General features: G+C 34.2%; 1 protein-coding gene across 1 annotated transcript in view; it reads left to right on the forward strand.

Moving 5' to 3' along the window:
- SGCZ (sarcoglycan zeta) overlaps positions 1-16,801 on the forward strand; it is a 457,346-nt gene that overhangs the window by 239,152 nt on the left and 201,393 nt on the right. The window contains exon 2 of the mRNA XM_072776217.1: positions 13,324-13,425. Within this exon, the coding sequence (XP_072632318.1) occupies positions 13,324-13,425 (102 nt within the window). The remainder of the gene's footprint in view (positions 1-13,323; positions 13,426-16,801) is intronic.

Genomic DNA, 16,801 nt, shown 5'->3' on the forward strand with positions numbered 1-16,801 from the left:
TTCTTTCTTTCTTTTCTTTCTTTCTTCTCTATCTCATTTTTAAAATCTATATCTCCATTTCCATTATGAGCACTTGACCTCTCTGTAGTCAATCATTCTGTTCTTTTTAGTGTAAAAATACATACATTTTAAATTAAAGTAAATGTTATTATATTTCTTTTTGATTTTTAACTATTGCTGCTAAGTATACATCTAGTCATTCGGTGTACATGACATGATACTCCATGATGTGTATAGTATATTTTACTCAAACTTTACTAGGGATAGATGCTTAGATTTTATCCAAGTGCCCCTTCCCCAAAAGACCATACTTATACACAAAGACTACACAAACCTATGCTCTAACTTGTTCATAAGATATGGGAACTGATTCATTTTGTGGGGTGAAAAACTCAAAACATTGATCATAACTCTGAATTTTGTACTAAAAGCTAGAAAGAAGATGGATGGTAAAATCACTACCTACCATAACTTTTCAACCAATATTCCACCAAACATCATATTTTATCTTTTAATAGTTTTATATATATAAAATTCCAAATTTTTTTCATATATATTTATGTATATATATATTTAAAATTTGGAAAAAACAGTTCTAAATTTTGATTAATGTACACATAAAGAAGCAATTTTACTTCTTTGGCTTCCAGGTACATAGAAACTAACTTAGATTTGCATTATTTGTTTGGACCTGTGTAATTTTACAAAATTTCCATTGTTTGTAATCAAATATTTTAAGAAAGTCTGTGATAATTGAGTTGCCATTGAGAAAAGCTTGCAGTGCAGGCATTAAATATGAATTTTTTGGTGCTGATGGTACATTAATAAAGCACTCTGGAGGAAAAAAATTATCATATATTTGAGTTGTCAATATGAATATCTTCTCATCCTACTTTTTTCCCACCAGGCAGAAATATTAATGTTCTGTTTCCTCTAATATATATTATGGTTCATTTTCATTTTTAGCATCAGTCTTACCCTTTCCCAAAGATCTAATTTAATTTTTAATGTAATTTTAATTTAAAAAATATCATGGACTTATTGCATTTTGATAAAATGATTTCTCAATAACATTGCATCAAGGGAACAGAATTGAGAAGAGAAAGGAGAGAAGTCAAAGAGTGATGTAAAAGAATGACAGCTTTGATGACACCATAAGGAACTCTAAAGCTAGAATAATCCTGAGATCTTTTAGAGGGAGGTTATGATAGCTGGACATTTAAATTTTCACATTGATCAGTTGATCACAGACATGATGACTTTTGCAGTTGAGACATTTCTTGACAGGACTGACAGCTAAAGGTTTTCTGCCACTGGTGGTCATGGCAGGTGGGGCAAGCACTTCACTGAAGTGGGACCTGACTTTCGCTGGACTTGGTGGCTTACCTGGTAGAATGACTAAAATCTTCATTTTTCAGAGGTCTCACACTAGGGTGATTGCACTTATTCATTCACTGTCAAAATTTGGCAAGAAAAGTCAGTGAATTCTGGTTGAAAAATTGGCTCATGACCAAAATTGGGCAAGGAATCATGACTTGAGACAACTGCCTTCAACCTGCTGTTCATTCATCCTTGATTTGTGTTGATACTGCATATTGAATAGGGCCCTTGTTGTTTAATTATCATTTTTGCTTCTGTGGCCACCAGATTTATTGACCATGTCCATAACATTCTGGAATTGTGCATTGGTTGCTTTCCCAACCTGGCCCCTCATTACCAAAACAGTGTTAACCTGGTTTCAGGCTACCATTTGGCCTTTATTATCTCAGGTCCTCACTACTTCCATTGCTGTTAGAAAATCTGATTTTACAGTGGTCTTTTCTATCATTAGCCCTGACCTACAGAGAAAAGCTAGCACTGAACTTAGGAATCTTATATCCCTCTCTCCAGTGATTTCCTATACCTTCGTAAATGGTGTATCCTGTGGGTTTTCCCATAGATGGTAATGATTTGACATGTCTTCTGACCTTCCATGTTTTATGCAGTCCAACATATTCACTTCCCTGAGATATTTGGTCCCTTCTTTTCCTATCTGTCATGAAAATGCAGGTTGCAGGTTACTTGACATGGGTCATTGCATTTTCCATGCTTCTAGGAGCCATTTTAATAATGAGTTTGCACAATCTCTGAGGAGCCTTTCCGGATGTATTATACTGTATCCCAAATTGAGCTTTGTGTTCTACCCACATGATAAAACATCCTCAAAAACCCAATCCTCAGAAGTCAATTGCCTTCCTCTTGCTGGTAGATGCTGGCTGGTTGGATCTTGCCCCTCCTTTGAAATATAGTCTCTTTATCCTTATCAGTACCCCCTCCCTTTTTTTTATTTTTATTTATTTATGATAGTCACACACACACAGAGAGAGAGAGAGAGAGAGAGGCAGAGACAGAAGCAGGCTCCATGCACCGGGAGCCTGACGTGGGATTCGATCCCGGGTCTCCAGGATCACGCCCTGGGCCAAAGGCAGGCGCCAAACCACTGCGCCACCCAGGGATCCCCCCTCCCTTTTTAAAATCCCATCTGGTTTATGTTTCAGCTAAACCCTAGGATATAGATAGTGGCCAGGAGAGTAGGTGAGAGAAAATCCTGAGAGGGTCAAACATGGATTTGAGAAGAGCCTCTACATGTGACCATCTAATCATATAGGGAGTTTAGCCCTAAATCAGGAAGGATGGCCTATATCAAGAAGCTTACATGTTTCAGAGGCTTAGCACAATCTCTGAAAGGTCTTACAGTTAAAGATAACCTACTCTCCTTGCTTCTACCAGTTGGGGCAATAAGTCTTTCATATAAAGGCTATCTGTATAGCACATCCCACTGTGAGCCAGAGTAATGCCAGAATGAAAGCAAGTGGGTAGGGCTTGGTAATTGATCCATTATGAGAAGGACTACAGAGTCCAGGATGAGATACAGATTTCTATTAAATAAGGATGATAATAGTTCTTTGAGATATGGAACGCATCAAAAGAAGAAATTCATCTTGAGGGATTATCATTTTTGTTTGGGATATGCTTGGTTTGAGATGCTTGTGATATTCCAGAAATAATAGGCAGTAAGTAGATAAATACTGCTGTCTAGAATTCAAAAGACACATTTGACTTGTAAGTATTTGATTGTAAGAGTAAATCATGGAATCAATGGTGGTACCTGCCTATAATAAGCTTACAATCTGATGGAAGGTGTAATCAAATATTAACACAAAAGAATGTGAAATGGTGCAAACTCTGATAAGGCTCTTGAAGGGAATGTGTCTGATGCTGTGATTCACAAAGGAAACAGTTCCAAGCTTGTATGGGAAGATGCCCTCAGGGGAAGGTGCCTTCTGAAAGGTATGTTTGAACTGTTATACAAACATACCTTAGACAGAGATAACCAAATGGAGAGGGAAGAAGAATGGAGAGAAGGAAAAGAATATACAAAGTTCCAGTGATAGAAGCTTGATTTTTAAGTAAAAGGATTTTAGGCATGGAGGTGGATGTGATCACCAAGAATGAGTATAAATATATAGAGCAGAGAATCTATTGGAATGGACTTAATTGTTCTCTTAGTAAACTGGGATGTAGTTTAAGGAATGGGAAGAGAGGGATGGAGAGAAAGAGAAAAAGGGAGAGAGAATTTGTGAGGCCATGATACTTAAGGAAGTGTTGGGAATAAAACAACACAATCTGAGAAGGATAGTTATGCATCTGGACCTCAAGAACAAGAAACAAAAATGTTTGCCAAGTAGAATTAACCTCTTTTCTCTCTTGGCCTCTCTTAACCTAGGCATATTCTGATTTTCTCTATGTAACTGAAGGTATGATCACAGTAAATTCCCACTTTTACATTCAAAGAGATTTTGTTTAATTGGTGGTGGTCGCTCTTAATTTTGTCAAAACATGCTACAAAAAATGTATCTGATTAACCAATTTTGGTTTAGTTATTGACTCTTGCTTTAATTATCTGCAGAAAGCACATCAGAACCAGGTGGGGTTGACCAAGGGGGAAGGAGGTGGTTCTCACAGGAAGGCCTTCATTACAGGCTGATATCTGTCTGTGATATAACAAACAAGCTAACAAAACTAGGAAAGGTTGCCTTTTGGAACTATAATAAAGTATTATAGATACAGTGTAGGAGAATAGAAGCTCATAAGTATCCAAATCGATGACTAATAGTATTCCTAATGGAACTTATATAAAAGATGTGATGCTAGACTACATGTTGTAGACAAAAATAATCCATCCTTAAAACTTGAGAGCAAAATAGATGGAAACTTGTAGTATCCTTCAAGGAAGCTTATAGGATCTTTTAAGTTTGGCTGGGAGATGACCCATTGCATTTTTGCATTTCTCATTGATGGTGAGAAGAATCTTCAGATATAAAAACTGAAGTGACATCTTTAGTTTAAGAGGTCAAATATTATAGACCTATAAATTCAGTGTTGTGCTTGCCAACTGCTAAGGGTTATTTCTAAACAATCCAAAGTCAGACAACTCTTACCAGTGGTCCGGTCCCACTTTCTGGTCCCACAGAGAGCATCAGCTTACTCATTTATATCATCATGGGATTTCTTTCCTGTATCTAATGAGAGTCACCCAATATCCACTCAGTTCTAATCCAGTAGGATAGCTACAATTTTAAGTTTAACAAATTAATTTTACTTACCCTTCCTGTGAAGTAACTTCTTCTAAATACATGCATGCATGCCCACATGACTGCATGCATGCACACATAACTTGGTTTTATAGGATGAGGGGAATCACAAAACAATTCATAGGAAGAATGTAAAATGGTGAATGTTTTACTTACCAAAAATACTGTTTTGAGATTTCTATAAAATGTTCTATGCCTGAACAAACATCAAAAATTTGTTCATAGGACTTCATTTTCAAGGCAGATTTTATAATCATCTAGAAACATAGTTGTCTTGCCAGAACTTTTTACAGAACTTTACCATGAATCAGGTCTGAGCCAAAAAAGAAACACATGCTAGTAAATAAAGTTAGAGAAGGAAATTTAAAAGATTCAAAAGGCATATAATTTAAGAAAGAACTGTTATCAATTAACTCAAATAATAATGAAAAATATTATGACATCCTTATTGGAGCTACAGAATAAAAATAAATTTAACATATATTTTTTTTATTCCTATCATTGCCTAGATTGATTAAAAGTAAGAGGACTAAGGGTGCTTGGGTGGCTCACTCAGTTAAGCACCCAACTTTGGGTTTCAGCTCAGGACATGACCTCATGGGTGGTGAGATTGAGCTCCATGCTCAACAGGGAGTCTGCTTGGAATTCTCTTCCTCAGGCGCTCCCCCAACTCGTGCATGCTCCCTCTCTCAAATAAATTAAGTAAGTAAATAAGAGGACTAGACTTTGGGTTAACTTACTAGCTGCATAAGATCCACTTAGCTTCTCTCCATCTCATTGGCGTTTTCAATAAAATGAGAAGAGGTTGTCATGATGTGCCATTGGCTCAGTGTCTGCTAATGTACTCTGTGGACTAAGCTATTAAAGTTAATTCCGTAGTGAAGGCAGATATTAAAGATATTGTCTTGGGGGTTTGGAAGAAATTTTTAGGCAAGACCTTACCATGAGTACTGTCTCGGTAAGGTTACCATACCCTAAGGACTTATTTTTAATTTATAGGTCCAAATATGTGATTTTGTTCAAGACAAAAAGTGATCTCTCTTTAAGGAAATAAATCATGCTTACGGTAAATGGCAAATATATGCAAAAAGACCTGTGGTCAGAATTACCTTCCTTTAACATTTCTTACAGACAATAAGAAATTACATCTGTGAAGCAGACCAGATTCCTTGCAGTGTTCAACATATTCTCTCTCGTGTTTAAAAAGAGCTGGAAAGCCAAATTTTAAAAAGAGTTTAGTGGGACAATATATAAGCTCTCAATAAATATTTGTGGAGACATGATAGCTTTTAACTCTTTAATCACTTCTATGCTTAACACTGCACCACTTTGTTAATAGTCTTCCTTCAGAGTTTATAAAATATAAATAATTAGACCAGTATTTGTGCAGTGTGTTCAAAGGTATATTATTCCACCTATTCCAACATGTGGCCAAGAGAGTGGGGGAACCATTGGACACAATATTTAGTGAACTTTGTATTGAAAAAAGAAAATATGTTTGGTTACCCCAGACTTCTCAGTGTTTCGTATGCTAATATGCATTGTCAATCTCTGAGTGGGAATATATCATTTCCCGGTTTCCTAAATTTAGCTGAAAAAGGAACTTTGTTTCCACTGAGTTTATTATAATTCTAGCATTCTGTTTATATTTTGGGAATGATAGATATGTTAACAGTGAAACTGTAGGCTTTATACCCTTGTTGCATAGATTAAAATAAGGATATTTCTCAGTCACCCATTTACAGATGACAATCTTTAGGAAACATAACATTATTACTAATTCATTGTTTATTATTTTCCTTAAGTCAAATGCCTGAGATTCTTTCCAGTTGTTTCCATTTAGCACTGAGATAGATGATTTGTTCATAGAGGCAGACTGGATTTTCCAGCAACGCTCTTCATTAGCGATTGTCTGTCTTCTGTCATGGTTGCTTAGCACATTCTCTTGGCTTACCCTTAATTTCAAGTTAAGGTGGTGCAATACTGATACTTTAATACACATTTAAAATTGTTTTGTACAGGGCAGCCCCGGTGGCGCAGCGATTTAGCGCCGCCTGCAGCCCAGGGCGTGATCCTGGAGACCCGGAATCGAGTCCCGTGTCGGGCTCTCTGCGTGGAGCCTGCTTCTCCCTCTGCCTGTGTCTCTGCCTCTCTCTCTCTGCATCTCTATGAATGAATAAATAAGACATCTTAAAAAAAAAAATTGTTTTGTACAATTAATATTACATTTTTAGATTAGGCCACATCAATAATCTTTTCTTAATAGTGATTCCAAGAGATAGCCTATAAAAACATTTTTTTCAAGAATATTGGACAAAAGAATGCCCATGTTCAAATGTTTCTACTATGATCTGTTCTCTACATAAATATAGCTATAATATATTTCCCATTATTTTAAGTAAATATATTATATATATATAATAGTGGTCTCATATATAGTCGTATTGGATTTATTGATTTTTCCATCCATTAGATGATTGTGGTCATATCTGCCATGTCAGATTAACATATTTTTAGTTTTATTTTGTTTCAGCATATTTTCATTCTGATGATTTTGTTAGTAAGTGATTACATATGTTGTCTGAGATTATTAATATGTAGACTGTTAGAAAAAGAAAGAAATTCTTGTCAAAGAATTCTATTATCAGTAGAGGAAAATTTGGAAAACAAATTTCATTTCAATTTATTATGCTTTTAAAAATAATTCACATATTTAAATGAACCCCAATACAAATTATAGTTACAAAGTGCAATGTCTATTGTCATATTTAAAGACAAATACATTAAAACCTCTTCATAATGCTTATATATAAATTATGAAATTTTGAATAACTATTGGCTATGAACAAAGGTAATAAATGTTCCAGATGATAAAAGATACATTATTAACAACAATTTCTAAAGATGTTTCTATACAAGTGAATTAAAGGTCAGATTCCTAGGTCTATCAATTCTTATCACTGTACAGTTTATTTGCTAATAATAGACAGGAATAAGGCAGGCCAATTAAAATGAAAATAAAATACAATCTTATAGCAAACAACACAGTAAAAACATACATAATAAAGCAGGCTGTCAACTTACATTTTGTTTGTTCTTTCTCTTGTGCTTGGGGAAAATAGCTTATTATAAATTATAAATAACATCAGCTTAAAACAGGTATGAAAGAGGGAAAAAAGAACATGCTTAGATATTTTAAGGAGAATTTCTCCTTAATTAGGAGTGGGGAATTAAACAATTTTTTAAATTCACTTAGCATACAGTAAGGAATAAATAACAAAGAGACACTTAAAAGTGGTTTGTAATTGTTTTTGAACCATCTAATACTTCAATCTCCTTGTATGGTTCTTTACTAAAAATATTTAATCCCCAAGACTTCACAAAATAATTTATCATACTAGGCTTCAGTTTGTCTCTAAATAGCCTCTTTAAGGTCATTTCCTCATGCAAATTGAAGTATAGAATGAATATCATTAGATAATCAAGGCCATAAAAATACTATATTTATCTCCCCTTTTAATCAGCTTCTTTTGAAATAATGCTAGTAATTTGGAAGGAATTTATCTTTGATTTTAACCAGAAAAAAATTCAGAATGTATATTTAATTATCTTCTGGGTACTAGATTCTTTCATCTTTCTTTGAAAACTTTTTTTTTTTTTTTAATATTTAATCAAGCACTTGAGGCTCCTGGGTGGCTCAGTTGGTTGAGCATCCAACTCTTGATTTCAGCTCAAGTCATGATCTCAAGGTCTTGAGATCAAGCCCTGTTGTCAGGCTCATGAACAGAGCATAGAACCTGCTTAAGATTCCACACCCACCCTGCCTCCCTCCAAAAAATTCTCTCTCCAACTCTCTCACTGCCCCTGCCCCCCCACAAAAAAAATCAAGTACTAGATTTTGTATATTATTTAATGATCTCCTCAATTTTTTAATTTTTTCTCAATTCCATGTCAACATGCTCATTACTTTGAAAGTTACATTTGCCTGTAAAGGCATAATTGAAATCCTGAGGTTAGCCACTGTCCAAACAGCTTTTCCAATACCAGACAGCATCATAAAGAACCTTGTGTGAAGACAGAGCGCACTAGGGTAAGATCATTGCGAAGTTATGAGTGTGGATTTTAAATTAAAATGACATGGCTACCAACATTCTTTGTTTACATTTATATCCCCAATTTACTTTAATGTCAATTTCTCATAATAAATCCCTCCAAAATATTTCTCAGCAAAGTATTTTCCATCTTATCTGAAAAATCAAGTGCATGAAAATTATAATAAAGATTGTTTAAAGTTTATAAAGATAAATTCTAGGAATTTTGGTGATAGCATGATTTTTTATAAGGATATGAATTTAATTTTTTGTTTTACTTTTTATCTCATAAGATCTAAATTCTACTGATCAATTAAATACTCAGGCATTCAGTAACTACATACCACATAAAACCACTGTTAGAAGGACTATGTTAGAAGAAGGAGTACATCTATAAGGAAGATGATTTACTTTTTAAGAAAATATAAGTGTATACACAACTAAAATTATAATCAGAATATGATACATTTTATGAAAAAAATATAGAGTATTTTGGATATACAGAGTAGAAAGTTTCAAATCCAATCTGTCTGGCTTCACATTCCCTTCTAAAATGACACTACACTGTCTATCAAGAGTAGGTGAGTGATTTGGAAGATTACTAGATGAAAAAACTGCATCATATCTATAATGATGAGAAAGCTTGATACAGAGTCTACTCAAGGTCAAAGATAATCTCTCAAAATAAACAATATGATTCTTATATTAATGATATGAGACAAAAATGTAAGTTATTTTTACGAATATGTTTATAATGGCTAAAGCTATTGAGTACTACTATGTAAGTTAGGTTTATTGTGAGTTCTTCATATCCTCATACAGTCCTTGCAATAAATACATTAAGTTGTGGTTTTATGGCTTTTATTGGAGATACACTTAAGGCACAAATAAATTAGTTAAGTTCAAGCTTACATTGAATGAAGATGATAGAGCCAAGGTTGAGGCCTGAGCCATAGGTATATTAAATTCTCTACTTTTTCATGTTTTGGCAATGCCATCCTTAACCACAAATCCAGAAGTTATTTTCTCCATTTTAGATGTTGAAGGGGCCAAGAGTATAGTGAATCAGGAAAGTATAGTGATAGTAAGAATAAAATCACGTTCTAATGCTCCTGCAGAAGGGAAACCAGATTATTTCACCATCTCATATATTATAAATGGACTTGGTACATGCATGTGAAGATCAGATTGATTATATACTGAATATGTGATGCACCTTTATGTATTTTACAACTACATCTGGATAACATGTAAGAACCTGAATATTCATTTTTTAATTCAAAATAGGAGAAATAAAAGGAAGGACAGATGGACATGGTAGAGTGAAGTTAGATTCAAAGCACAATATTATCCTAACACTCCTATTTACACAGTGGATATCTATTTCATCTAATTTAAATGAAATATATTTATATGCCACAAAATATATATTATATAGAAAATATAAAAAGAAAACATTGTGTTTAATTTTCAAAACTTTTCAAACTTAGATATGCATATTGTATAAGTAATACCACAGTTAACTTTGGATGTCCAGTTCTTTTATTTCTCGCCACCTTATGAAAATATTTTTTAAGGTTAGTGTTGAACTGGGAATTATGATTATAATACAATTTATTTCTATTGCTCTGAGTTAGACTAACAGTTGCATTAGATGTTTCCATAGCAACTTCATGGGAAACATTTCAGAACACTTCCTTCCAACAGGCATTTGAGACTATAAATGGAGAGTCACTATGTGAGATTTAGTCAAGAAAATACCTCAGGAACAAAATAATATTTTAAAGTAATGTGTCATTTCCTATATTTTTTTCTGAATTACAGAGCATTTGGTCTCCATTTTGCTTCTGCCCACTGCTAAGGTGTTCTTCAGGCCTCATGATGTCTAGAATTTCTTTTTTACCTTCACGATCTCACAATCTGAAGTTCCATTTTTTAAATCATAAACTTGTGTTAATATTTTTCATATTTCTTAACTCCTACTGAATTCGACCATTAATTGATTATCAGTTGTCATACCCTAAACTTGTACTATTTTTGCTGTTCGATATTGCTGTTCTGACTGTACTTGTCTCTACCCAATGAGAAAAATGATGGTCAGCTATTTGAGGGGCATCATTTTTTTGCGACTTCGGCACACCACATGCTTCTGACCTTCAGTCATTCCGGCTTAGCAAATCCTTACTGTTGATTCTCTTTCCCTGTTAATTCCACCAGTTTCTGTTCCTAAATAGGTATAATGTTGCCAAATGATATTAATTAGAGCCAATAAATGAGTGATCATATAATTGATGTCTAAATCACTTTTCACTTTTGAAAGTAAAAGAGGATATTTTTTTAAAAATTTTTATTTATGATAGTCACACACAGAGAGAGAGAGAGAGAGAGAGAGAGAGAGGCAGAGACACAGGCAGAGGGAGAAGCAGGCTCCATGCACCGGGAGCCCGACATGGGATTCGATCCCAGGTCTCCGGGATCGCGCCCTGGGCCAAAGGCAGGAGTAAAAGAGGATATTATAAAACCAGCTCTGTCTCAAAGAAACTGGGGTGTGTCATCCCAACAATAGTAGACCTATTTTCTTATCAGAATAAGTCTTCAGTGATGCCTGAAACTCTCTTTTTTAAAATTAAAAAAGTCAATTCCCTATGAGACATTTCCAGTGTTAGCTTTATATTTGAGTCTCAAGAAATGAAGCCCTTCATCCCAAGTTTAATTCAACCAGAATTCATTATTCTGTCTTTCCAAGAGGATTGAGATTTCCACAATGTCAGAATCTCTCTCTCTCAGTAGTGATTTTCTTTCTGGAAGAAGAAGAAGAAGAAGAAGAAGAAGAAGAAGAAGAAGAAGTCGTCCTTTAGGGTGTCTGTGTAGCTCAATTGGTTAAGTGTCTGTCTTCAGCTAAGGTCATGATCCCAAGGTCCTGGGATTGAGCCCTGCATCAGGCCCCCTGCTCAGTGAGGAGTCTGCTTCTCTCCCTGCTTATGCTCAAACTCTCTCTCTCTCTCTCTTTCTCTTTCTCTCAAATAAATATTTTGTTTTTAAAAAAAGTCCTTTAACTCTTACTCAAAATTCTGATCATTGTTATACTACTTCATTGGCTTTCTTTGGGGACAGGAGGTGGGGCCGGCCAGGAGGTAGAGGCTGGAGCTATCATAATTCCTTGGCTTTCTTCCTACACAGATCATAGCATGAAATGCTTCTTTCCAACGCATAGACCTGGTCATTATCCAAGAATTTCTCCTTGGTTTTATAGACATCTTTCTGCAGAGGACTTGCTCATGCATCATAGAAGATTCAAGCTTGCCTTAAGCAATTGTCATTTTCCAAACCCTCTTTCTTACAGATGTACTAGTTGATGGATAAATATTTGAATTCTCAATGATACCTCAAAGTTAACAAGTCCAGAGCTAAACTCATTTTGCCTTTGAGCATGTTAATTTCATTATTCCTATTTAAAAAATCACTGCATTTCCTTATTTGGTCATAGCCACAATATCTGAGATTAGTTATGAATGTCCCTATTTTCAGTATCTCCATATAAAATTAGTCACCTGGTCTTGTAGGCTGTTCTTCCCCCATACTGCTTATAAGTATTACCAAGTTGTGCCTTGTTCCTACTATTTTGTCAGGTCCACCTAGTGCTCCTACCAGATTAATTGAAAACCATAATTCTGATACTTTCAGGAACTTTTTATGTTTCATCCGCTGGAGTTTGATGTTAGTACAGACTCTTTACCTTTGCATTCATGGACTTTCCTTTCTCTGGCTTCAAAACAACTCCCAGTTGTCCATATATTAGCCAGATGGGATGATATGCTGTTTCTTAATGTTAGAGAATGTTCATTCTCTTTCTCCCTCTATGGGCATCTCCTGTTGAAAATCCATATTCTTAAGACCCTTCTTGTGGTTAATAGTTAATCTCTTCCTTGAGAAATTGTTCACTCTCTTCTCAAATTTGAAAGCTTTCTTTAATTCCTTTTAGCACTCCATTCTTACTTTTAAAATTTATTTTATTCTATCTCATAAATGTTACTTATATACTTGTTTCTTCTTCTTTATAGTGTATTGTTTTCTAAAGGAGAGGACATGAGCTTTACTCATGGTTTGAATACAGGAGCATCATGCTTATTTATACTAGCCAGTTATTAAGTACTTGTTGAAATCCTTGTACAAATGTGACTATTTAACTATTGTAGAAATATGTGTATACCTGTAATGTAAAAATATTATTAGAAATCTCTGCATAGCAAAGTTGTTTCCACTAGTCAGGTAGCAAATATCATTATACCCCCAAAATAGTTAAATGGGCTGATGCATGAAAAAATACAGGATTTTTTCATAGATAAATCCTAGTCTCTGATAGAGCTAAGAAAGGATATCAGGTCCTCAATATACCTCTTTTCCTGTTCATTTTAAACAGAGCCCTCTATATGCATGCAAATTGCTGCAATCATTCATTAAGTAGACTCAATCTCTCATTTTCCTTAAATCATCACTGATCTGAGCTTATTGTTTTCTCAATTTAGCCCTAAGAAAATTATGGCCAGTTATTCATTCTCTAAGTAACCTAAAAGTGAACTATATTTCATTGCTTGTAGGATGGTATGGGAAATCTGAGAGTCACCAAGAAGGGAATCCGACTTGAAGGTATATCTGAGTTTCTACTTCCATTGTATGTGAAAGAAATTCATTCCCGAAAGGTATGTGATACTGGCTTTGGCTTACTGTAAAAGATAATTTAGAGATTATGTTTTAGTTTGAAATAAGAGGATAGAACCCCCGTATCTCTTTAATATGTATTTAGTTTCCTTAAGATAAAGATTGATTTGAAGAAATCAAGACAGTGAAACAGTTGAAAAACCAGTGGAGAGCGTTAGTTTTAAACTGAAAAATTAGAGAACCATTTTGAATTAAACTTCAGTGTCATTTTCTTTAGTCTATAAATTTGCCCCTCTATTTTCAGTAAAAGTTAGAAATATACAGGTATAGTAATTTCAAAAGGGGCATTTGATGTATTTTGAGTAACTTTTGCAGGAAACATTGACTTGAATAAATGATTCTATTTCAGTATTTTATAAATCTTTTTAGCTCAAATGAACATGCATTTCCTAATAAAGATGAAGAAGAGTCTTATTATAGATATTAAAATTACTTTTGAATGGACTTTATTTAAATAAGTAAGAATATTTATCCATTCAAATCTGTGGGTGTGCATATGTGTGCCTTGTGGGTATTTTATCACTTAGTAGCATGCTGAAAATCAAGACTGTAGCTTAGCCATTGCACACTTTGGCTTAAGTATGTTACTTTTCAGAAAGTAGCAAGTATTCTTGGGTACATGAAAATATAACTAGAATCTTTCAAATCTATTAGGCATATGTGCATATGTATGGAAATGTAGTAAGTCAGAAATAATGGAAAGCTTGTTATATATAAAATGTTGAAATATTACTAACCATATTTCATTAATATGAAAGTCTATTTTAGACTAAAATAATTTTTCATTCCACTCATATGATATATTAGCAAATGGGTTTCATAGTAAGCCATAATTTGATAATTTGCTTCAAAGGTATTTTTCCATTACATATCAAAGTGAAAACAGAACAGAAGATTCTTTTCTATAAAACTTTTAATTGGGTTAATTATATTAACTTTAAATTTTATTTTGTCATATATGAACCTGCAGAGCTTCACAAATACACTATATTGATTTCTACTCTAGGCACTAGAAATATTACATTGAGAGATTACTTGCTGGATTTGGGGCGGACAAATAATACACATGTATGAACACCTGAACTTACTATAAAAATGATTAAATTTAAAATAAAGTTGTATTTTTGTTTTATTTTCTTATTATGAAAACTGAAAGACTAACATGCACGCCCAAGTGAGTGCCGTCCCTCTGCCTGGAAATCACTACCACTCAGTTATTTACTACTTTTTTCTTGTGATTGGCACTATTAAATGGTTTAATATTTGAAGGAATGAAAACTTACACATAGAAATCAAGAAATTACTTAACACAAGAAGGTGAGAATAATCATAGGCAGGAACTTCTTTGAAAACACATCCACTGATTAGTCCAGGAACAGCAAAGATTTATCTTCAAAGCCATTTAGATCAATTTGGAGTGGCTGCCTGGAATCCAACTTAGAAGAATTGGTAAGCACTTCTACGGACAGGCAGGTCATAGAATTTATCTGCCCAGCCAGAACATTTTTGAGAGTATCAACAGCCATAAACTAGGATTCTCCTGGGAAACTGGAATTTTGTTTACACCTTCAGTTCACCAAATAAAAAAGAGTCCACTGATGTGTTAGCTTTAAAGTGTGGGGTGGTGACAGTCAGGCTCCCGGACTTCTATCCCTAGGGAAGTTCACAACCTCAAGTGCATAAACATTTCAAAACCCACTGTTGATTGAAACCTCTATGCTCCTTTCACATCCCAGACCTGTTGCTTGTCCTCCTCGTCTCTATTATCCTCGCCTCTCGGTGACTGCAAAGCCTGGCACAACAAGAGTGGGTGGGACCCTGTGCCCTCCACAGTCAGACAGGAGGCTGGGTGTGACAACAGGGAAAAATAGAGACTCATTTCTTCTTTGAAAATTTCTTTACACACACACTACAAAAATAAGTATTTAAAATAGAGATAAAAATCTGTCTTTTATGAGCAGTTCTCGCATTAGGATTCTCTTGTCTGTGCATGTATGCAGTTGTTCATTCTCTGCCATCAAGCCTATTCACTGTTTTAAAAAGCTAGCCACAGTTTCCCTGAGTCTGAGTTTTCTCATCAATAAAATGAGTTTAGTAGATACTTATCAAAACACTTAATTTTCAGCTTAGGAAAGAATACCAAAATTTCAGTAATACTAGAGGAAGTGAGATTTTTTAAAACCCCATTATACATTTCAGTATTTACACACATTTTCATGTATTTGAATATTTTTATAATAAAATGGCAAAGCTCCAGTAGGTTTAAGTTAAGGAAATCTGTTAAATTCAAAAGGTACTTCTAAAGATTCAATTAAGATGAGAAAAATACTACTACTGTGTACCACAATTTTAATTTGTGTGAATTTTTTTCCTGCAATTTTGATTTGGGTGTGTATGTGTGTGTATATGTGTGTTTTCCTGCATTAATGCTAGTGGGTAGCTCTCTTTATATTTAGTTAGTAGTCCACTCTGAAATGAAGAATTTTCTTATTTAAAGTAACTTCCTAGTTATGCAGGTATTTAACCCCATATGACTACACAGAGAGATCTCTATTAATCAAAAAAATGCAGTTGTCCACAGACACACATACCTAATATCCTAACCTACTAAACCATGAGCTGTTTCTGCTTTAAGCTAACTGATTCCCTGCCCCCACCAACAGATATCTATAGGTATTTGAAATTTATTATTATACATCATAGTTTACTCTCTTCATGTTTTTAAAACATCAGCCTTTTTTTTAAGGTGGTTCATAAATATCAGTACACAGAAAAGCATTATATTTATGTTTGAAATATCTTAAAAATTCAATACATCTTTCAGAATTAGCAACATTTTTTTCAGAAAGTAAGCACTTACTGAATATTTTAGTGAAATGTAAATATATAGTTTTCTTTGAATAGGAAAAATATGAAAGATATGGGATCTGAGGTCACCTTACATAAATGATAACAATGATAATAAGGTTTTGAATCAATCTTCAATGCACATGATCTAACATGAGGTCAAAATCTTTGATCTATCAGGAAATTAGAACATGTAATCACCACACTTTTTTCTTTTATGTAATTAGAGTGCATTCCCAAGGTTTCATGAGTCCAGGGAACGAAGGTGGTTAAATCACCTACATTTCACTGATTCTTGCCTGAAAAAATTGCATTGTGCAGTTCTCTAGAACTTGTTGTATTATACCCAACCTCATGTGATATTAACGGAACAACTGTCTTATTCATATTTTGTTCTGTTCAAGTGTTCTTAATTAAGGTACTGCCTCACCATTGACCCCTATCACAGCATCCTTCAAAACAAACTTATAATTGTCCTGGGGGAACTGCTACCAGATAATTTCAATTCCA

The sequence above is a fragment of the Canis lupus genome, chromosome 15 (genome assembly GCF_048164855.1).
Source record: "Canis lupus baileyi chromosome 15, mCanLup2.hap1, whole genome shotgun sequence".
Lineage (NCBI taxonomy): Eukaryota > Metazoa > Chordata > Mammalia > Carnivora > Canidae > Canis > Canis lupus.